The sequence below is a fragment of the Drosophila teissieri genome, chromosome 3L (genome assembly GCF_016746235.2).
Source record: "Drosophila teissieri strain GT53w chromosome 3L, Prin_Dtei_1.1, whole genome shotgun sequence".
Classification (NCBI taxonomy): Eukaryota; Metazoa; Arthropoda; class Insecta; order Diptera; family Drosophilidae; genus Drosophila; species Drosophila teissieri.
Window position 1 is genome coordinate 18,568,831 of NC_053031.1, and position 22,373 is coordinate 18,591,203.

The following is a 22,373-nucleotide window of genomic DNA, read 5'->3' on the forward strand; positions in this document are numbered from 1 at the left end:
CGAATACTGTTTAAACTCTCAGTTTCAAAATAAACCGCTTAGACTTAAAACAGCTGTAGTACTACTATTTTATGTTTTATGATAGTTAAGTTTATTTTTATGCATTACGTTGCATTTGGTACCCATTTCATTTATTTCAAAATTCCCTCCGATTGATATCGATTAAAATCGCTTACCACTTTTCCGATACACAAACCGGAAAACGAAAAAAGCGTTTGTGTCAGAATAAGAAAAGACAAGCTTGCCAAATATATACCGCCATCGATTTAAAAAGGTGTAAGATAAATAGCGATAGTTGTATGAATAACTTTAACATATTTAACTATTAAATTCTTTTTTGAATTTCATAAAAACCAGTTTTCATTACATCAAAATTGATTTAATTATTTTATAAATTATCAATTTATCTATTTAAAAAGACGAACTTTTTAAAACAAAACGAAAAACAAGAACTGCACCAAAATACTTAAAAATATATGTATACAGGCAAACGTCAAACAAAGATCACGCTCGTCAGCAAAGCGACTCGTGTTCAGATGTGACAGATTTACGGATCCAAAACTAATCCCCCGAAGGTAGAGAAATATATTCGAAATTAAAATACAAAGGCTTGGCCAAATTTCAATTTGTATCACTTTATTCAACGTTTTACGTTAATATTTTGTTGTTTTTTTATAATATATTCTTTACTGTACTTTAGCTGTACTCTTATAGGTGTTTCTTTCTAGTTGTGGGGACTGCTCGCTATTTGAACATTTAAACAATTAAGTATATATAAATAATTTTAGACGCCAATCGCTAGACATAACATAACGGGTATAAACTTAGTCTTACTATGTACGGGTGTATGTTTATGTATAGTCGTATTGTATAATATAGTTTATGTATATAAATATATGTACCATTACATATCATTGCATCAGCACAGCACTTTAAACACTTAATTGCCAGTATAAATAATAAATGTTCTTGCTGTCGCAAATTATAACAAATTTTCAACAGAAAACAAAAAACTACAATTTCTCGGCTCTTATTTAGAAATCATTGAAGTACTGCAAATCTCTTTGGTCTACTGCCTTGGCGGGCTTCCAATCCTTCTCGGGATAATCATCAAAATTTTTGGTATCCCCATCGTGGTGTACATCGGGCAGAATTGGTGGCTGTAAATGAAGAAAATTTGAAAAATTATTGCTTGATTGTATATCTTATATTTTAAACTAATTATCGAATATTTATTAGTGTTTAAACACAAGAAAACTGAATCCCAAATACATGTTTAAGTATATTAAAATATTTATATAAGTTTTATAGCAAACTTCTATTTGGTTTTATATTTAGATCCATAAAATGGAATTCCAAGCCATAGCATTTTCATTATGAAAATCACATCAAACATACGTAGTCGACGGGTAAAATTTGCGAAATGTGCGCAAAATTCAGCACGTTTGTAACAATCAGTTGTGACGCATTTAACCCATTGTCTCCCGCCTGGACGGAGGCGTTCATGTGGGCAATTAACACCTTCTCCTGCAGATGCGAAATGCCCCCTTTTGTTACATTTCACTCGCACTTGGACCAACTGGACTGGGCAGAGGGAATCGGTAGATTTATGGGTCCAACACCCACCCGAAAGGCCGAAATAGACGCTGCGGTCATTAACTAAAGGCACAGCTAATTTGGAAAACTTATTTGTTTATTTGCTTTTAATTACGAGAACGTATGAAAATACATTGGCCGTCTGACAAAAGCTGAGGCAGAGATCAGTGTGCCAAAAATCCACACAAAGTAATGACCACAATTACTAATAATTAAAAAGGAAAGTTGGAAAATCGGAAAACAGAGAGGACCCTTGAACTCACCTTTAGTTTCTTGCTGTAGACGTCATTCCAATTCAAGTGCTTGAACCAGCGATGCCTCTTCACGTCATCGGCGCCATTCTGTGGGGATGAGGTATATTCCGAAATCGGAGGGCGAACATAGAATGAAATACAAAATATTGGACATAAATAACGTTTTGCATTTGGCTAGCTCGTGTTGCAAAAAACGCGCGACAAATCTATTAAAATATAAGTAAGTGCGGGGCGACGAAAACGAAATTCAGGGGTAGGTGAAAAATGATTTCGAAGAAAATGTATTAGGCAAACTGACAACGAGCATGTGCATATCTTTTTGTGATGGCCAACAATTAATTTTTGATATATGCGATGCAATTTTTAATGCCAGCAACAAAATCCGACCGCGACAAGTGTAAACAATTCTCTATAAATATGGGGCCTAATAAGCCGGAAAATGTTAACGAAAGCCTTGCCAAGTATTTTTATGAGACTATCTAAGGAAAGAGTAAAGGAGATTGAAGGGGTGAAACAAATAAATAAACTTTGACAGTGCTAATTTTACTTTTCATTAAAAGAAAGAAACGAAATCGAATGAAGCAAACAGATGACTTGATGTATAGAACGGCAGCTGAACAAACTTTATGCTCCAAATTATTTGTTTATTTATTGCATTCCCATGTTAGATCTTCGAGACTTTCTAAACTAATGAATCTACAAATTCTACATATGAACATATGATTCTCACCTTCATGTTGCCCAGTCGCTTGGTTCTATCATTCACCAGCAGCTTTTTGATCAAGTCTTTGGCAATGGGATCCATATGACGCTCCCACTCAATTTTTCCGCTCAATATTTTCTCGTAAATCCCGAAGGGCTGCTCATCGTAGAAAGGAGGGTAGCCCACGAGCATTTCGTAGATGAGAACTCCTAAAAGTGAATCCATCATTACAATTACAATTACCACCATCGTTAGCTAGCGAATTGAGACTCACCCAATGCCCACCAATCTACGGCTTTATTGTGACCTTTGGACTGGATTATCTCAGGTGCTATATACTCAGGAGTTCCGCACAAAGTCCAAGTGCGATCCCTCAGTTTTTTGGCAAAGCCGAAATCTGTTATTTTTAAATGGCCATCCCGATTGATCAGTAGATTCTCTGGCTTTAAGTCACGGTAAACAATTTGCAGTGAGTGCAGGTATTCCAGGGCACTGACGATCTCAGCCGCATAGAAGTTGGCTAAAATCAAAATCATTTTTATTGATACATACATAAACGATTTAATAGAATGGTGACTTACAGGTTTGACTAGTGAATTTTCCTGCATTTCGCAGATATGTGAACAGCTCTCCGCCGCAGACATAATCGAAGATCATATACAGATTTGAGTCATCCTTTGTGGACCATTCCCTGCATTAAAAAATATCATTAAGTAAAGGAATATGTATTTATTCTTGATAAATTTACAACATAAATAAACTGAACACAAGAAAAGGTTGCTTTAATTTTGTGCAAGTAATAGGTTTTAATTTTTTTCGATCTACATTTTTTTAAGAACTTTATTATCAAGAATTTTTAATATTTTTTTAGAATAAATTGTGAGATATTTTCCATACTGCTTTACTTACAGACTGATGACAAACGGATGTCGTATTTCGCGCAATATATTCCGCTCGTTCTTAACGTGTTCAATCTGTTTGAGACGAATGACTTCGGTCATGGCCAAAATCTTCATGGCACAGTACTTCTCCGAAATGCGATCGCGACATAAGCACACTCGTCCAAAGGTGCCCGTGCCTGAAAGGGAAAGGGAAGAGGTGGTAATGTAGGGTATCGTATTATCGAGTGCAGCGAAGCCAAAACCGCAAACAGCGTTCTTAAATATCGGGGCATGCCCCATTTAAGTGCTTGCAAATGATATGGCAAAGGTCTCGGCTTAACCAAAACGTGAATTAGTGACAGACAAGGTGAAAATCATAGTACTCAGAAAGTTCCATTTTTATTTTATAATTATTCCAACTATATCAATGAATTAGATTACTTTTTGGAATTCCTTCATCAATCATTTTAAATGAAATTGTTTCAAATAAGAATTACTATCATTTATTTTGCAACTTATAATTTTTACCTCAAAGTTAACTTATGTATATAAGTTTTTGAATCATAGTATATTGCCATTTAATGAGCGCTATCTTTAGAACCACTTTTCGAACCTCAACTGTTTGCATAATTACTGTTTTCACTGTCGAGCACGTTTTGAGGCTACGAAAGCCAGCTCGCTTCTACCACTACTAGCACCACTACCACTAATATGGCCAACATGGGTGTTGGCTTACACGCCCGCCCGAGATTTTCTCACACTTGAGTTTTTAATTGGGCTAACGCCCGACTCGCCGGGCTCGCATTCGGTGGGCCAACGAGTAACTAACTGGCAGGAAAGGAAACACGGAGCGTGTGAGCCTCTCGGATTTCACGTAAACACTTTGGCCAGATACACTTGTGGCCAAGAGCGACGGCTGAAAATTTCTTTCTTTTCATATTCTCTGTTTTGTTTTCCATGGCATGCCAAAACAACAAAACGCTACAAATTGATTTGTCTTATAAATCAAAAGCCGAAACGCAATCAAACCATTTTCAATTCGATGAGGCCGGGAGGAGTGGGAAAAGTTTCGCTTTCTGCAGCTGCTTTTAGTTTTTCAGCACGTTTTCCCTGTGTGTACGCGATGTTCGGTGTTCCCGTTCATGCCAACAATAATTAGCCGTGATTTTCAATGTAATAAAGCAGAAGTGAGCAGATTATTGAACTCGGCCACAATTATTTGCCACGTGCGTTCCTCCTCGAAAAATGAAACATCGCAGTCCGAGCAACTTGCCAGAATAGTTGGCTTCTTACAGCTGCGGTCAAGCAAAGGAAACAGGAAAGACGGCTAATCAAATGAGAAAGTTTACAATTAAATAATTATGTAGCTACAAGTAAAGACTGAGATAATTGAAGAAGAGTACTTTCTCCTTTCCGAAAAATTACTAAGAACAATTGGCTATGTAATAGTTTTGGGCTGAAAATTGCCTGCACTAATATTTTGCCTGCTGCTGTAAGGGGGCGTGGGTGGGTGGGCAAGGTTCTGCCCATATGGATACACCTTGATGAGGCAAGCATTACGCGTGCAAATCAAAATATGATTCCCGACTTTGTAATTAATGAATTGTTCATTTCGATTGCGTAGTTGAAATGACTAAGCAAGAGAGTGGGATTATATAAGTTTTGAGGTGGGGATGAAAAAGCGGGCAAAGTGAGGGTGAAATGTCTAAGAGTCTTATTGATAAATCCCAGAGACAAGACGCCTTAATGAGCTCATAACACTTCTAGCGAACTGAGTTTGAAATTCATGCTCTTAAAAGCAAATCTCCAAATTTCCAGAAATTCCAGAGAAATGTTTTATAAGTGCCAAACCATTGGCCGGATTGTTTAAAACATTTTTATAGGCACATTGCTCAAGTGCAAACAAACTCGAGCACGAGGAATCCCCAGAATCGAACTTTGCAAACTTCTACTAAAAGATGCAATAACTATTTAATCCTTCATATATAAACAGCCCATAAGACGTGCATATGAGTCAAATATTTACGAGATAAATGCTTAGCAATTGCCTTGGCATTCAAAATAAATAACTTGACTAAACGAAGAATAAATATTTAATTCATGCCAGATTGGATGTAGTTATTCCAATGATAGAATATTTCACGATTTCATCTCAAATTTGCAGGCTAAATGGCAGACACCGGCACATTGCATGGTATGGTGATTATAAAGCGAGAAGAAAATCACAGGAAATAGGAAAAATATTTGAGGAAAAGGTATGAAAACTCGGAAAGTTCTGGCTGGCAACAAGTTGCATGCCTTGCATGGGGGCACATGGCTGGTGTGGAATAATTCCGGAGGCTTTGCTCCGGAGAAAATAGTTTTTTAAATATTTACATGCTTTTATAGTGGAAAATTTTATCGAAAAGTATTCATATTTTCTGAAAGGGAATGTAGAAGGGTGCTGGAAAAATAAACAAGTGAAAGGCTTTGTTTAAAATAAGGAATTTCCAGTGCAGTTGGTACAGCACTTAAATAGTTACATTTATCTGCTAGTGGATCATATATAAAATATACTCTCGGGTTGTCTTTATAACATTTTCCATTGAATATTACTTTTTTCTCTAAAAGGACTGAATATGTCAGAAAAGTGAGCTGCCTTTTACTTACAGTGGATATTAAGCCCATCCTAATGTTAATTGAACATCGCATAAGCCGCTGGTTTATGTCAAGTAGAATGACTGTGTAAATGCTCAAAGCACGTCTTAAATACTCTGCAAGTTGGCTTTCTAAAAAGAAGCGGCATCTTCGCACTCGGCAAACATCTAAAATGATCTCTTAGCACCTCATATATGTACGATCCACTCCACCTCAAGTCGATCTCGACTAGTGCAAAGGAAAGTGCTTTTACCAATGTTTTTACTACCACTTCCACTACCTCAGCCGCCAACTGGCCGCCGCCGGCGGCTGATCCTAAATGTCTGGCCAAAGTGAAATTGTGACAGCTGCGGAGCAGACAAACTCGAGACTACGGATTGCACTAAAATAAGCAGCAGAATTATTGGCAACAAAATAAAAATACAAATAATAAATAAAACTATTGAGAAATCACTATTAGTTGTTATGCAGAATTTGAAATAGGCGCCTATTTCTAAGTTCACTAAATAAAAACAGAAAAGTGATAATCCAGTGAGAGATACATGTTACCCAAATTTAAAGCGATAGAATGCCTAATGAATACAACCTATTCATATTTCAGAAATACCTAAATTTCAGAATTAACGTAATGATTTTGTACGTTATGACCACCTTTTTCGCTCAGTGCCAGCCCAGTCTTCAGACAAAGATGCAGACGACCGACCAAGTCGATAGTCGGCCACAATTAAAGTCTGGCCGAGATGTGGCTGTGCAAAAACCTGTTGGCAATGGAGGGGCAGACAGACGGAGACGGCGCACTTGAGTTGCAGAGATGCAACTGGAAAAAGTGCGTGGAAAAAGGCGAAACATATTTTACATAATACTCGAAACTTTCTATTTGACGAAGCGATGGCATAAACTGTCCAGTGAAATGGCCATCCCATGGCATGGATGCAGTTCGTCCGTCCGCCTGACAGTGCACATCTGATGGATGGATGGATGGATGGATATATGGAGATGACTTTCATTTGCGCTGGCAAATAAAAATCATTGCGTATCTGTTTCTGTATTTAATGGATTGTGTACGCCAAGAGTCAAAATACTGTAAAAAGTTTTTCGGAAAGCAGAGCATGTAAATGCGAATATAAACTTGGCACCATTTGCAGTTCTCGCCAGCTGCCGCACCAAGTTAAATAAAGTTAATTGCGTTTTATGCAGTTCGTCGAGGCAAAGTTTGTTTAAAGATTCATAAATAAAGGAAGACCTAGTGAGAGACACGAAGCTTCAGAGGCCAGGTTAAAAATAATACTGGCACGATCGTAAGTTTAAACATTTCCAAATAGGCATTAAAAGCGCATTTTTAAGCTGATGTAAATACTAATAAACAACGAGAATTTAGGTCGCGTGATAATTGCAGACTGACTGGTCTAATTAAGTTGCAACTTGTTGTTGATTTTACAATTAGTTCTTTCAAGATACGATCTTTCCGGCTTTTATTTATGTGTTTTCATACCTTATTGAGGTAGCAAACAAATGGGTTACAAAACCACTGATTTATACCCTTTGCTAAATTTAATAGTAAAGGGGTGTCAAACCTCGCACTTTGGTTGCAAACTTTCAGTTTAATTATTTAGACGCATTTTAATTAAAAACTGAAGATAACAAAAATATTTGCAAGTCACATTTGCCCGGGGTCATATACTAAAATATATTCTCACTGGACAGAGAATGAAATAAATGTAATTATGTAATTATTAAATTAAATTTGTGATTCTTAGAATCGATTGAAGTAATATTTTCAAGCAGCCCCAGTTCTAGGAAATCATATAAAAAATTCAATATATATTGTCAGAAATAAAATATATACTTGCGCTCATACAAAAAAAAAAAATGTATTTAATTTGACTAGTATAGCAATATAGCAATATATTTAATTATTTTATATTTATTTATATATTACAACTACCTATCAACTTTCTAGAAGTGTTTCTTTCCCATTTCTTCCTGGTTTATACCCTTAGAGCAAATTGGAAAGATCCGTACTGCGGAAATTACCAATCCGCCCACAGAACCTCTCACCCCGCCGCATCACCCTTCCATTTGCGACATCCCAGTCATAACTTAAGCGATTTATGACACTTTCGAAGCAGATGTTTACCATTTACCACAAAGCATATAGAAATTAGCCCACCTGCCCCTGCCTGTCGATGATGTTTTCACATTTGTCAAGTTTTTACACTGCAGCTTTACAAGACCGCAAAGTGGTGGAGGCGTGATCGAACATAAATCTGATGTCGAAATATAGAGAATCATTCCGCCTATTCCGCATATTGCGTCTATTTTGGGCAATGGGTGTAGTTAAATTTGCCTATTTCGGCCAGATGCAAAATGCATTTTTAGGTCACCTTTTTAAATAAGACACAAAAGAGGCGAAAAGTGTGCTTATAACGCAGTTTTATAGGTATATGCTAGTTTAATGTTTGAAAGACTGGCATCCCGACTGGGTCCCCAAAACTCACCAATTCCTCCACCCCAAAAAAAAGGGGGGCCGAGTGATGGGGGTCTTTGGCTTTCGGCACATTGCCAAATAATAATTTCTATAATATTTGCTTATACGCTGGCGCGATTTTGTTGAAATAAAATTCACATTTTCGTCGGAGCTTCACAAAGTTTACAGAGATCGGGCGAGGCGAATTCAAATTTTCCATACGATCGTAAATTTGCCGTTGACTGATTTTGTCTTTTCATGCGGCGAGCACAGACGAAATGATTATTACTTATACAGAAAATATAGATATACTTGTTAGGCACTTAGCACACAACAAAAAGCGACCAGGAGGTATTCCATTTTCCATTTGAACTGTGAGTTATACTTTGCAGACGCAATGTCGACACACAACTTGTTGTTCTACACGGCCCACAAACACTGGGACATGTGTTCGCTATCCGACACAACATTTGATTGGCCTTTATTATTTAAAAATCAATTTATGCTAAAAGCACAAAAGACAGCCAAAACAGCCAAAAGGAACGCCTGCCACACACGCCGTCTGACACTCGGCGATTTCAATTCGATTTCAATGCGATTTCAATTGGCAAACGGCAACGGGCTCTTGTGTTTTGGCCAGTCTTATGTCCCATCTTAATTGTATTTCCCAGAACCGTGCGTAAATATTTATCTGTGCAAAATCCATCAATCAATGGGCAGACTAAAAGGATTGCCAGCTCAAAAATATACCGCACCACGATCCATTGAAAAGTCCGCAAAGTCAGACACCCCCCACTGGGAATATTTGTCAAGTTGATATATTAGCTGTGGAGACCTGAGAGAAACATAAGGTCAGCACCTCAATTGTCAGGGATTTCCGCATTGGCTCTACTTAGTCGAAAAAGTGGGCCACCGTGAAAAATGTATAACTTTTCCTTCGCTAACTGAAGGGGTTATTGATCCTCGCCGAAAATATAGCGCACTTTCCAACAATTTATACAATGTTAGAGCACTGGGCACATTTCAGAATTTTTAATGACCCAATTGATCGCCCGAGAACACATTTCACATTTCCAGAATAATGACTATCAGACCATTTTGCGCTCTTAATTCAGACATTTTGGATTTCTTGGGTGGGCTAATTTTCGGGATTTTGGTTTAGGATCCGTATACGATCTCGGTTGTTAAAGGAGGAATGTGTGTATCATTAAAAGTAATTTAATGAGAGTGGACATTTACACACACCTCAGCTTACAGATTTGCTTATATCTATCTATAAATCTATCTATGCATTTTTATAACAATACCTGAATAGATCCCGGTTTAACTACTCAAATAAATACTAACTTTCTTCCCGGATACTTTAGCAATGATAAGACATGGACTTTCACTCAAATAAAAGTATTCCTCAGACAGGCAAGACTTCAACTTCAATCCAGTTTCCCGAGACGAGCATTTCCTTTTCCAGTTACAACCAAAGTCCATTCCACTGCGGTGTTAATTGCACCTCAACTGTTGATTTGACAGGTTTAAGGCCAAAGTTAATGGCATTTGCTGATTGTTAATCCATCGTCGAATCACATGCAGCCAGAACATGCACAAATAAAAACATGTTTTGTTTGTTTCCCAAAAGGCAAACAAAAGTTATACTGTTGTTTTCGAAAATTTGAAAACATTTCTTGGGAAATCTTCTCTCATGAAAAACCCCCTTTTTTAAAGAGACCTGAGGTCGCTGGTTTCATCAATGGGATTTGCGAAACAACTATCAATATGTATAGTAAATCTTGAGGGGCACATGTTTAGAGTTGGCGATGTTTTTGTTTTGTTTCAGTGCGGGTTTTCTTCATATTCTCTTGCCATATTGCTTTCAGCATCCACTGGCTTTTCCTCAATTATGGCGATGATGCTCACTTCTATCCATCGCCTGTAATTGTTATTATCGGCAGGGGAATGGGTAAAATAGACCGGCTGATTATCCGTATGCCCTAATAGAAGCGTGACTCACTGCCATTAATAATCCAGCAGCCCATTCCCAATACATTTGGGATACCATGCACACGCATGGCAAGACATCCGCTCTGGTTTATTTACTTCTTACGGATTTCTCTCGAAAATCGCACTCAATACCTTCTGGGCTCTGGCAATTGTTTGAAATCCATGCTACATTACTCATACGGCGTGTGGTACACTCTAAACTCGGTGAAAAGCAGATACGGAAAGGAACTCAGCGGAATTACTCATATCGCGGAAGTTCTGCTGACTGATTAACTTTAAACAATGAACAGCAAGTAGTTCTCCTTAACATAGGGCAAGATTTGAAAGGTTAATTCTACAAAGATTTATACAATAGGTCAAGATCTTAACTGCCATTTCTTTTTACACCGAAAAACAATAGAAATAATTGAAATAAGCAGTAAATGAATGAATTTAAATCGAAAGTAGGCAAACTTAATCTCCATTAAATTTAATTACTTAGGAACAAGGAAAAACAAACATAATTACAATATTCGCAGAAGCGATTTTAAGTAGGCAGCTAGAAGCCATTAGCTCCCTCAATGGATTCCTAAAACATATAGCTTTCATTAATTTGTTAAAATACAAAAAAAGAGGCGAATACAAAAAACAATTTAAAAGGTAATTGTAGTCCAAAGAAAAGCCATTAGTTACTCCCACAATATTTCGGCGATTGTTTGAGTTGGCCTCTGCATTTTGGAACTGAAACGATCCATTTAAATGATTTTGATAGTAAGGCAAACCCAAATTGATCACACGTGTAGCAGAGGAACTGTTGTGGCAATAAATCAGGAAAATGCCCTGAACTCACCTCAAACTGAAGTAAATATTTATGCCACAAGGCTTAATGAGTGTTTGAATAGTATACTAAATTTAGTCGTATACTAAAAGGGGCTGCTTTGCTCACCGAAGACGTCAAAATGGGAAAACAAATCAAAATATTATGGGCATTAATTGGCTGAGCGTCTATGCGAGTACGTAAGACCCATTGATGATCCTAAGCAGAGTCCCAGAATATATAATCGTACGTAAACGAACTCACTTTAAATATTGTCTAAATTAAATTTTACGCAAGCCAGATCGCCGTGTAGCAATGAAAACAATTCCCTGGCCCGCTGTGGTGCGAAAAGCTCATAATAATCATAATACGAGCTCCTAGTCTTCTTCACTGCCTCATTCAATTTGCGTAATCAATAAGAATTTATTTATGCATAAAGCCAATAAAAAGCAATAGGAAAGTGAAGCTGACGCTGAGCCAAAAGAGGCTCGGTCATACCGACGTGCTCAAAAATGAGGTAATAAATATTTGAAATTAAATCGTTGAGCGAAATCAAAGAATAGCAAACAAAAAGCATAGAAAAAGTAAAACAATGGTATTTGAATACATTTTTCCTTTTCCAGATGAAACAACTGGGGATGAAAACGAATTGATTGAACAGGTGAGAAAACTCTTTTAATTAAAAGGAATAATCAAAGTAATGAAATTTCAAATGTGTGCTGGGCGAGTTTCCCATTCTTGACAGGAATACAAGTGATTTCCACGAATTTGGCGAGAAATTTTTGGCTTACTGCAAACGAAGCAGTCCAGATAACAAGTGGATAATTGCTTTGAGGAATCCTAGAAATGTTTTTTAAATCGATATTTATTTATATATTTAAGAGATGTCTAAAATCACAAAAATTGGTTAAGCCACACTTTCAAAGTCTTAGTGTACATTTGCAAACATTTTTAAAAGACTTAATTTCAATTCCCTAGAGATTTTACTGCAATTAGAAAGGTATTAAGTCAGAAACTACGCTATTTGGGTTAAAATAGCATCCATATCCCCATGACCTCATCTGACCTAGAAGCGAAAGAGTATTGATGGCACCAGTCTAAACAGTTTTCCTGGCAAAATCAACAAACACGAGAAACTATCGATCGAAACCGAGTCGTAGACTATCATTCGCGGCCGCGCGACAAGTTGAAGGCTGAAAGGCGTGGGACCCTAACATCAATCATACGCCCCGTGGGGCTAGTGTAAACAGCATCCGACTTACCCACTGTTTTGATTATCTGGTAGTCGTCCAAGTGGTATTTGCGCACTCCCTTCGCGGTCTGGACACTGCTGCTCTCCTCGGACTCGTCGTCGTCCTCCTCGTCATCGGTCTCATTGCCATCGTCCTCCTCGATGCTCTCGCTGGAATCGTGAGTGACGTCATCCGCATCCCGGCCGTTGCCCTCCTCCTCGTCCTCGTCGTCCTCCTCATCCTCCTCGCCGACGTCATTGTCATGGTCAGCGGAACTGGTGGTGGAGGTGGTGGCGGTGCTGCTGCTCCGGCTGTTGGTCGCCGGATCGGGGCGCTGCTGCTCCTGCTCCGGATCCTCCTCGCTGTAATCGGACTCCAGGGGATCGGATGACTCGCTGGAGGCTACGTTGCTGCTGCTCCGGCCGTTCGAGCGGCCCAATTTGAATGTGAATGTTGTCTCTGTGTTGCTGCTGTCATTTGCTGTATTTGCTGTATTTGCTGTTGTGCTGTTGTTTGATGGAATTTTCTTCTTGTACGCCGACGTCATCGTGTTGCCGCTTCCGTTTCCGGTTGTCAATTTTGATGTGGATCCTGCCGTGCCGGATGACAAAGGCGTGCAGAAGCGGGCACAAGTCGCCGTGGACATCTCTCTCGCAATCCTCGCCTGCGGATTCCCGGTTGTCCTTGCCGGAGTTCCTGTCGTCCCGTTGTCTCCTGTCGCTTTTCCTGCAATCGAATGGATTGGAAATGAATTGTCGAGTTATATTTGGATAACAAAGCAAATAGCCGGCGTGATTGATTGAAAGCAGTTTGGGAAAAAGGGCAAAAAGGGGTTACACTTGCCGTAATTACATCGCCGTAACGTTTCGCTGTTGGCAGTTCACGTAACCATTTGAATACGAGGTACTGCGCTGTCGAAATATAATTAATTACCCATTTAAATCTTGGACAACTGCATACAAAAAATCAATTTATGTTGAGTACGCCTTTTATAATTAAATTCTTAACTTTAAATTAAAGTATTGATTTAATCTTAATATAGTGAGAAAGATAAATAAGATATTCCTAAACAGCCAATCAATAAATGCGTGTCTATTTAATATATTATCTTGTACTGCACTATAGAAATCTTTGACTTTGACCTCAAAACATTTGGGGAAACAATCACGTTGTTTCCACCATTTACCTGCATTCTTTCTATTCACTTCCCGTTCTTTAAGTTCGGTTCACATATCCATTAAGAGCTCAGTACGGTCGGCTAAATGCCGCCTCCATTGTTCTTTCAAATTGCCTTGGGGTGTATTTATACGCCGAGTCCCACAATCCAATCCAGTCCAGTCCGCTCCCATTGCCAGACCATGGTTGTTTAATTAACCAGCCGAGGATAGTGATGATGGCTTTGTATTTGGGCCCGGTCCACTCACTGTGGTGTTCGTAAATTGAAAGTGAAATGGAATGGCCGCTGGTACTACACTCGTATGTACATACATACATATGTACTGTGCATCCAGCAACAAGTGTTTTATCAACACAGAGACAGGCGTGAGGACAAAAGGCATTATAAACTGTCAGCCTAGGAAAATTGAGTTCGCATGCCAAAGGGTTTCCACCGCCGCCACAAAGGAGGCTGCAGTCCAGTTAATATCACATCTCGTACTAATATTATTAATAACAATGACTGCAGTCTTGATTCAATTTGATGGCTGCCCGGTTGCCCGGCTGCCAACAAAAGGAAAGCCCCCGAGGCCCCAGACACAGAGGCAATTTCTTGAGGTTCGCCTTAATGCCCCGATGCATTTAACTCAAGAAATAATAAAGTCGATAAAGCGGTATTGAGGTCGGTCCACCCGAAATGCAAAATCGAGATGGACGCATCCGACTATAAAATCAATATCCATCTACATGGCGCTTCCATCCGCATATTCTTGGCTGGCCTGAGTGGCTTTTATTGTTTAAGCGGTGGCCGGGGCAATCTAGGCCAGCTGGTCCATAGAAGAGCATTCGACTGACTCGAGGATGCACAAGAGCGCCACCCAAAATGTGCACTGGAGGGCAGGGATTGATGCGCATCATTAACTACAGCTTTGGCTGTTCGAAGGCCAAGAAGATGACAATAGATTAGTCAGGAGTGGCATTTGACTACCGAGCACCGAAAGGGTTTATTGCCAATTTCGGAGAAAGTAATGTAAAAAAATGTAAAAACGGCAAGAACAAGTGCAAATAAGTACTATTCAATGGAGGAGGAAGAAAGTTAAATACGGGTACACTGTACCCAACCTTGTCCAAAATAATGGTTCCTTTGCAATTAAGTTCATACACTACAATGTATAATTAGAAGCATTATCTAAGGAAGTAAGGAAAGAGAAATCAAGTACTTCATTACATACAACCTAGTCAATCATTCATTACGTATAATAACTCAGATACTCGATTGGTTTTCCCACGAATTCAGGCTAATTAAAAAGTATCTACCCTTTAGTTTTAAGCCTGGTATCATCTCGCTTAACTTTGCAGTTGTCTGAGGGACAAGCAGATATACAGATATCTTACCCACGTAACAAATGTCTTCCCCATTGCAATCGACACGCCTCGAAGAGCAACCCCTGATAAACCTGGATTTACGTAAATGCATTTAACTGCGCCTCGAGAAATATTAAGTATACGTATGGATATGCATATCTAAATCGCTTTATTGTAGTAAACCTTGTGTGGTAGAACGTTTCGATATGTGCAAAAAATACCACCCGACAGTTTCTTGGAATATTTCCTTAAGCTTTCGCTTTGTTTTGTTTTTTTTATTATTATTATTACACATACATTAATTTGAGGAACGACTGTCATTCATGATTATTTACGTACGCGATCAAGATGTTTGCACTTTTTCGGTAGGAAAATATGAAAATGAAACGCCAACACATAAAAGTGCGGAAATATAAATTAAAGTTGTCTAAGGCAAAGTGCATGGCTTGTTTTCAGAATAATTTTTCAAAAATTATTGTAGACAATCACTCGGGCTGTAAATTAGACAAGCAGCCAAAAGAACCAAGAAACAGAAACAACCGATCTCAGCCGATCGGCCAGTCCTATATACAGATATACATATGAATGTATATTCATATATACCCACTTACACTTACCCACTGAAGATCGGCCCCATTCACCTTGGCGGCTGCCAAATTTGAAAATGGAAATGGAAATGGAAATTGGGGTCGTCGTTGCCAGCCAGCCAGCCAGCCAAATGTTAAATTGTTGCCTAATCTTCCGTTGGCCAGCACTCTTTTTTTTGCTCTTGTAGACGCTTCCACTTTTCGTGAATGGAAAACGCAATAAAAAGCATATACTATATGCCCCGTACTAACGTTAAGCACAAGAATTAGTGCCTGCGAGATAAGATGCAAAGATCAGGTGAGTGGGGTGTGAGATTGCGCAAGATCAGGGTTATCTTCTTCTGGAGAAGTGATGCTGATTAAAAGACCGATTCCGTGTAAGGGTCAATAAACGTTTTATGTCGTTTACTTTCAAAAGCTACTTAAATTACAACATATATTTTAAAATATGTATAATATTTACACCCCCCTCTTTCTCTATTTGCACTTTTTTGCTATCCAAAATCGTTATGGATAATCCAGAAAAAGGAACCTGAAAACTTTAAATTACTTATATCCCCATAACTCATTCAAAATATTTATATTTATATTCTTATAAATAATTTGGTGAAACTTTTATGCTTCAGGAAATTTCCACGTATCCCATGGGTCTTAGCTCACCTAACATTAAGAGACTTGATTTATTCGGAATATCAGCGAATATATTTTGAAACGCTGAGCAAGAGGCGATTTCCTAATCCTGTGACTACAAGCCAATTGACCTTTTTATTGGGTAAATTAATTTTAGGTGCAATGTTTGCATCATTTATTAATTCGTTGGGCGACCCAAGGCATAAATTGTGTGCTTAATTAATTAAAAAAAGCGCGAGGCGATTTGTTTAAAAATATGTGCACGAATTTATAGATAGCTTTTTTATAAAAAGAAAGCGTCTCATATTTATATCATCGTCATCGGTGTATTTTCGAAATTTCCAAACAGCGAAAGAGAATTGCCGTAGGCGTTGGCATTAATAATATTTTTCGTACGCCAGGATATGTAATTATCTTAATAAGTGCATACGCTGGAATTAATGATGGGGGTGTTACAGCAACGAGAATTCATGGGCCATTGTCGGCTGACAAGGATAAGGATTGTCACCCACTCCATTGGTTTTCGGCTAATAAACCCCAAATGGCAATAATCGTCAAAAATAACGCCGGCTAAATGTAATCATAACATAAATACATATAACAGCCAGCGACACGCTTTGTTTTCTTTACGAGTATTTTCTGTGGGAGGGTTTTCCGAACTCTCATAAGGGCGAAACAGATTTATGGTCTTGGATTTGTTTTTATGGAGCAAGTACTTCCGTTGTCCTTGTGCTAGTTCCTCACTCAAGTTGCCACTGAATTTGGCTAGCGAAACATATAAACATACATTTATGCGTATGGGGAAGATGGGGAATAGATTTCGAAAGTCCTTGACTGAGTTTGCGCAGAGTTATTGAAGCGCGACATGAAGAAAAGCTATTTAAATGGGGTCACCTGCCAGATTTTAAATTCTTTGAATTCTTCAAATACTTACTATTTGTCGGTAAAGAATCTAATAATTAATCACGCTTTCTGATTTTTGAAATCTCTAACAAGTTTAAAAAAATGTACATTTTATCCGAATGAATAATTTGCTTTCTTTCACAGATGAAAGATATATGTGAACTAAAGTTTTTATAAATTTATATTTCTCGGAAATATAACTTTGGGATCTACAACTTGAGAAACAATTATCAATGCCAAAAAAAATCGGAAATATTAAAATTCAAACTATACATATCAACATTTTATTCTTATTTATGTTTTCCATATTTCTATTTACACCATGAGCAGTTATATCTACCTGCTCCATTTAAACCTTTAAAGACGTGTCAATTGCCAAGCTCATTAACTTAATGACTACATCAGCAAGATCTCAAAATATCTATAAGAGAAAATGCGAAGAAAAAACCACATTAGGTACCGACACTTTTTTGCTTCTATTCCACTCCAAAAACCAAGATTTACCTCTTCATGTGAGGTGTAATTAGCTAATTGCACTAATTAAATCGGCTCGCCTAATTATAGTACTCAAAGCTTAATCATCAAACGAATTTATCTCCACATTTTGCTTCTATTTTGGAAAGCAAGCATTTATGATTTGTTGCTGGCTGCTGACTGCTGACTGCTGACTGCTGGCTTCCACTTTTTACACTACCAAAGATTACTCACCAAGCTAAATTTTGAGATCCAAAGTTGCCGGCCGTTGTTGCCTTGTTTTTTGTTTTGGTTTTTGGTTTTTCGGTTTTTTGGTTTGGCTTTTTTTCTACTTAACGATCCCACAGCCGATCTATATTTATTGTTGTTGTTCAGGTTGCGATTGTCTGGCTTGTGAGTTCTGAATTTTTTGCTGGAGCAAAATTCAAACGCTTGCGAAATTGTTAAAAATAAATATGTTACTTTAAGAGCGCACGATTTTCCGCGACTAGCCGTTTCGTCGATTTCGATTTTTCCTTCGCTTCTGGCCGGCAATAATAACAGAAAAAAGGCGAAACCGCTGAAGCCGACACAGAAACAGAAATAAACTCAACACTCAGCGTTTCGCGGGGGGCTGCTATAGGTATTATGGGTGTTATAGGTATACGGGGGCCATAGGTATTAGTTTATGGGTACCAGAGATCGACTGGACACACTGGACACTGGACCGATCGCGATTCGCTTTATTTGTGTCACTTTTTTCGTGGGTTTTTCTTCGCTTTTTTGTGTGGCAAAATGTGCCGCTTTGTTTTGTTTATGTGCGCTGGGATCGTGAGATCCGAGAGATCTAGAATTTCCGGTTTTTACAATGCAGCTTGCAGTTTTCTTCGTTTTTCGTTGGTCTCCGTTTGGCCAGCACAAAGCCAAATTACTCCAACTTAGCGCAATTAATCAAACGTGATGATTGCAAACTTTAAATATGTGTTTTTCTACTCTGAAGACCAATGCCGAGTTTTCCAATTTTCTTTCGGATGATTGTTCAGAGTTCGATGTTCAGTGTTCTGTGGTGTTTTTCTTGGGTTGACCAGCCGCTTCCACGATTTGCACGAAACTGAAACGTAAAATCTGCGAATCGCTTGCCACAGCTCTCGACGTTGACGCCGACGTCGCTGTCGCAGCGCAGTCGTGGTGGTTCGGAAAAGGGGGCGGACTGGTCGGAGGGGGCGGGGCAGCGGCCAATGATGACGATGGCAATAATGATGATTTTGATGGCGGCCAAGGGGAGATGCTTGGGGATGCTCGCTTGATAGTCGGATGTGTTTGTGTTTGTGTTTGCTCTCCATGTGTGCAGACATTTGGTGTTGGCCAAGTGTCCCGAGTGCTGTTCCATTTGAGGGCCTAAACGGTTTGGCGGCAACAGGATCATCACCATCAGGATGGCGAAGGCGGTCCGTAATCACCGATGGTGATAAGACGGCCAAAATGGTGTGCGCCCGGCTAATTGACAGTACCATCATGGAACTGAAAGTCTACAACAATAATTTATCTTGAAGAAACAGAAAAAAAAGTACCTATTTTGTCGCTGTGTAGACAGCAATTTACACATATTCGGTATTCTTATCAGAATTTTACATTAATAATTTGCTTCCACAAAAATTAAAAAAAAGTGTTTACAAACATTTCTGTTTTTTATGAAAGGAAAAATTCAATCTTATAATACAATATTAATTACATATTTTAACCAAGTTAAGCATTACACAATAGAGCTTATAAATGTGCAAACAAATTTTAATATTATTTTTACTAACCAAATGTATATTAAAAACTATTTCTATAAGTTTATACGATCTATACAATTATATAATTGCTAAATAACGCATTTGAAACTCACTAATTTATTAAAACTGATTTTCTATTTCTCCATTTGAGTAAATTCAAATTGCATTTTTTACAAAATTGAAGTCCGTTATCTGATTACAGAAATTAAAAGAAATGTAATACTGAATTCTAAGTTAGGTAGTTTATACGTACATACATAGATTAGTTTTCTTTAAACGGCTTAAACAGACATATTATGTGGAAATCCGGAATATGGCGATAAATGGGGTTTTTCCAAGTGTGGGAGTTTCAGCAGACATTTCGGCAGCAGCGAATTTTGAATATTCCTAGAAACCTATATATGTATATACATATGTATGTATGTATTACATTATAGAAGAGATGCTCAATAAATCAAACAGACTAAGGCAAAATCTTGCGGCTGGAAATTCGATTGTAAAACCTCCTAGAATTGACTAAATATAACATATACATATATGTATATGGCAACAACTTAAGACTACTTAATATAAAATGTGCCAAATTAAGATTCAAACCAGAAGCGTTTAAGAGCCCGCTTTAAATCAAAAGGTAAGTGTCTGGTTTTATGGTGGGGGTGTTTTTCCTCAGTGTTCTGTTTGTTTTCAGTAGACTTTGCGGCAGCGGCAATTCGTTGCGTTGCTTAGAAAATCTGGGAAATATGTTTTGTGTATTTACGAGCCCTCTGTTTCGGTTTAAGCAAACAGCGTGCGCGCCTCTTTAACGGTTTTCGGGTGTTGCGTTCGCATGTTTATGCACGTTGATTTTGTTGGCCGTTGTAATAAAGGCCAACAAGGTCAGGTGCAAACGAAATGCGACTACGAGTACGAGTGACGCCTGCGTGCCACAGTCTCATTTCAGGTGCCGCATACAATTGCCGTGTGCATTTCAATTTGATGGTATAATTAAGCGAAGGCAGGCACGGGATGTCAGCAAGCTTTGCGTTTTCTGTGTGTGACTTCTGTGTTTTTCTATTTTCTTGTTGAGCCTGCTTCAGGCCTGTTGTCAAGTGCAAGGACATTGCATGCACTCACCTCCTTGAGTGGGCGTGGCCAGTCCTGCCCGCAGACCGGAAGCCATGTCATGGTCGCCCCATACTGTGAGCCATAATATTGTAAGTCTACTTGCTGCTTTAAGTATAAAAGTGGGAACAACTCACATTGCTTCCAGCAGTAATATAATCCAAAGCCGAAATTCGCAAAAACACATGTGCTGACTCTGCAAACCACTAAAATACGATCCAAAAGTATATGCCACATTTCCATTTAAAGAGAATATTTTTTTATTTACACTTTTTTGAATTTTCCCCCCCGAACTATCGATATATTTGTTGTCAGTTTGTGCTTCGATTTGTGTGTGTCAGAGGGCGCCACTGTCCTAAAATTCAATTTAAAATACTCTATGCAAAGATACAACAAGATTAATTTGCCGTCTTAAATATTTGTTATATATATTGCTTTTTTCTGCCACCTTTAAAAATCTTATTTATTTCGACCATAGTCTGAAAAAAAGTTTAAAACCCCTTATAAAAGGTATAGGGTAGGTAAATGAGCTTCAACAAAGCATTAAGAATATTTTCTCCCTTTTAGTTTTGCCATTATGAGTTCAAAACATTGTTAGCGGTGCCTAAAAGAATGCCACATAAAGGCCACCTCCAAGCCGGTTGGCATATTTGAACGGTCAGCGCTCGGTCACACTGCTAGAAATATCTTTCGGATAGTTTAGTTTATTATTACGCGCAATCAACAAATAGCTCACCTTTCCAGAAGGAATAAATCATCGAACATGCAGTTTTCGTGGATGAAGGTGGCCATATACCTTCTAACGTTCCTCACGTACGCCTATTCAGGCTATGGATCCAGCACCATAGTCCATGTAAGGTGCACCTCTTTTCGAAGGAAATCCGTGAGAGATGCCTTCTGTACTCCTGTATCTTCTCTCCCCGGATTTAGCTAAGGGATGCCATTATAGCCGCGGAGGCGATCTTTGGTGACGTGTTCAAGAACCTGATAGTTCTGGTGCGCAAATTTCGCACTGTCCACGAGGTTTTCGATGCGGCCGTGGACGAGAACTGCATATACCAGTGCCCCGCTCCGGATATCGGAGGACCAGGTGTGGTGACGCACTTCTAGTTATGTGAATTATGTAAATTGCCCAGCATCTATATGTGTGTTTATCGCTATCTTACAGCACCCAGGGCGGTTCAGAATAAGTTCTATACCCCCACCGCAGATGGATGTGGTTCCCTTGGCCTAAGGATCAGCACCGACTATCTGCCGGCCAAGGAGATGGAGACTTGCTGCAATGACCACGATATCTGCTACGACACCTGCAACAGCGATAAGGAGCTGTGCGACCTGGACTTCAAGAGGTGCCTGTACAAGTACTGTGATAGCTACGAGAAGTCCATAGCCAGCGATCTGATGATGAAGGGCTGCAAGGCGGCTGCCAAGATGCTGTTCACCGGCACCTTGACCCTGGGATGCCGGTCCTATCTGGACTCCCAGCAGAGATCCTGCTATTGTGCCCCTCCGAAGAGCTCCTCCTACAACGGCAATAGGCAGGGCAATAGCAACAGTAGGGAAAAGCAACAGCGCCAGAAATATGGATGGAAGGATCGCAACGAGATATAGTACAGGATAACTTGGTACGAGGGTGCGGGGCACGGGGGGTATCTGACTAAGCGTTGAATGTGTTATGTGTTGTGTTAGCCTATGGAGTCCCTTGGACTCCCATTTCGATGAATTTCATTTTGTATACCAAATCAAATTGTGTCATGCCAACGGTCCAGACTGTTAAATACATTGATATTTTTAGCTATCGTGAAGATAATATATTTTTAAAGCAATTCATCACTGTGTG

General features: G+C 38.9%; 2 protein-coding genes across 3 annotated transcripts; one reads left to right on the plus strand and one right to left on the minus strand.

The window, feature by feature from the left end:
* Positions 1-639: 639 nt before the first annotated feature.
* On the minus strand, positions 640-20,831 carry LOC122616948 (cAMP-dependent protein kinase catalytic subunit 3). Of its 2 annotated transcripts, XM_043792543.1 has the most exons (9): positions 20,671-20,831; positions 20,546-20,608; positions 12,592-13,287; positions 3,463-3,631; positions 3,135-3,244; positions 2,828-3,073; positions 2,581-2,762; positions 1,860-1,937; positions 640-1,160 (listed from the first exon to the last, which is right to left on the minus strand). In XM_043792543.1, exons 1-9 carry the CDS (start codon positions 20,774-20,776, stop codon positions 1,035-1,037), a joined length of 1,776 nt encoding a protein of 591 aa, XP_043648478.1. In that variant the 5' UTR covers positions 20,777-20,831; the 3' UTR covers positions 640-1,034. The 2 variants fall into 2 exon arrangements, with proteins under 2 accessions (XP_043648478.1, XP_043648479.1); XM_043792544.1 differs by lacking the exons at positions 20,546-20,608; positions 20,671-20,831 and adding an exon at positions 17,910-18,749 and having other exon boundaries at positions 641-1,160.
* Positions 20,607-22,363, plus strand: LOC122616949 (group XIIA secretory phospholipase A2). The gene is made up of 4 exons (XM_043792545.1): positions 20,607-20,625; positions 21,278-21,386; positions 21,464-21,623; positions 21,702-22,363. The coding sequence occupies exons 2-4, from the start codon at positions 21,297-21,299 to the stop codon at positions 22,142-22,144; spliced, it is 693 nt and encodes a 230-aa protein (XP_043648480.1). The 5' UTR covers positions 20,607-20,625; positions 21,278-21,296; the 3' UTR covers positions 22,145-22,363.
* Positions 22,364-22,373: the final 10 nt, after the last annotated feature.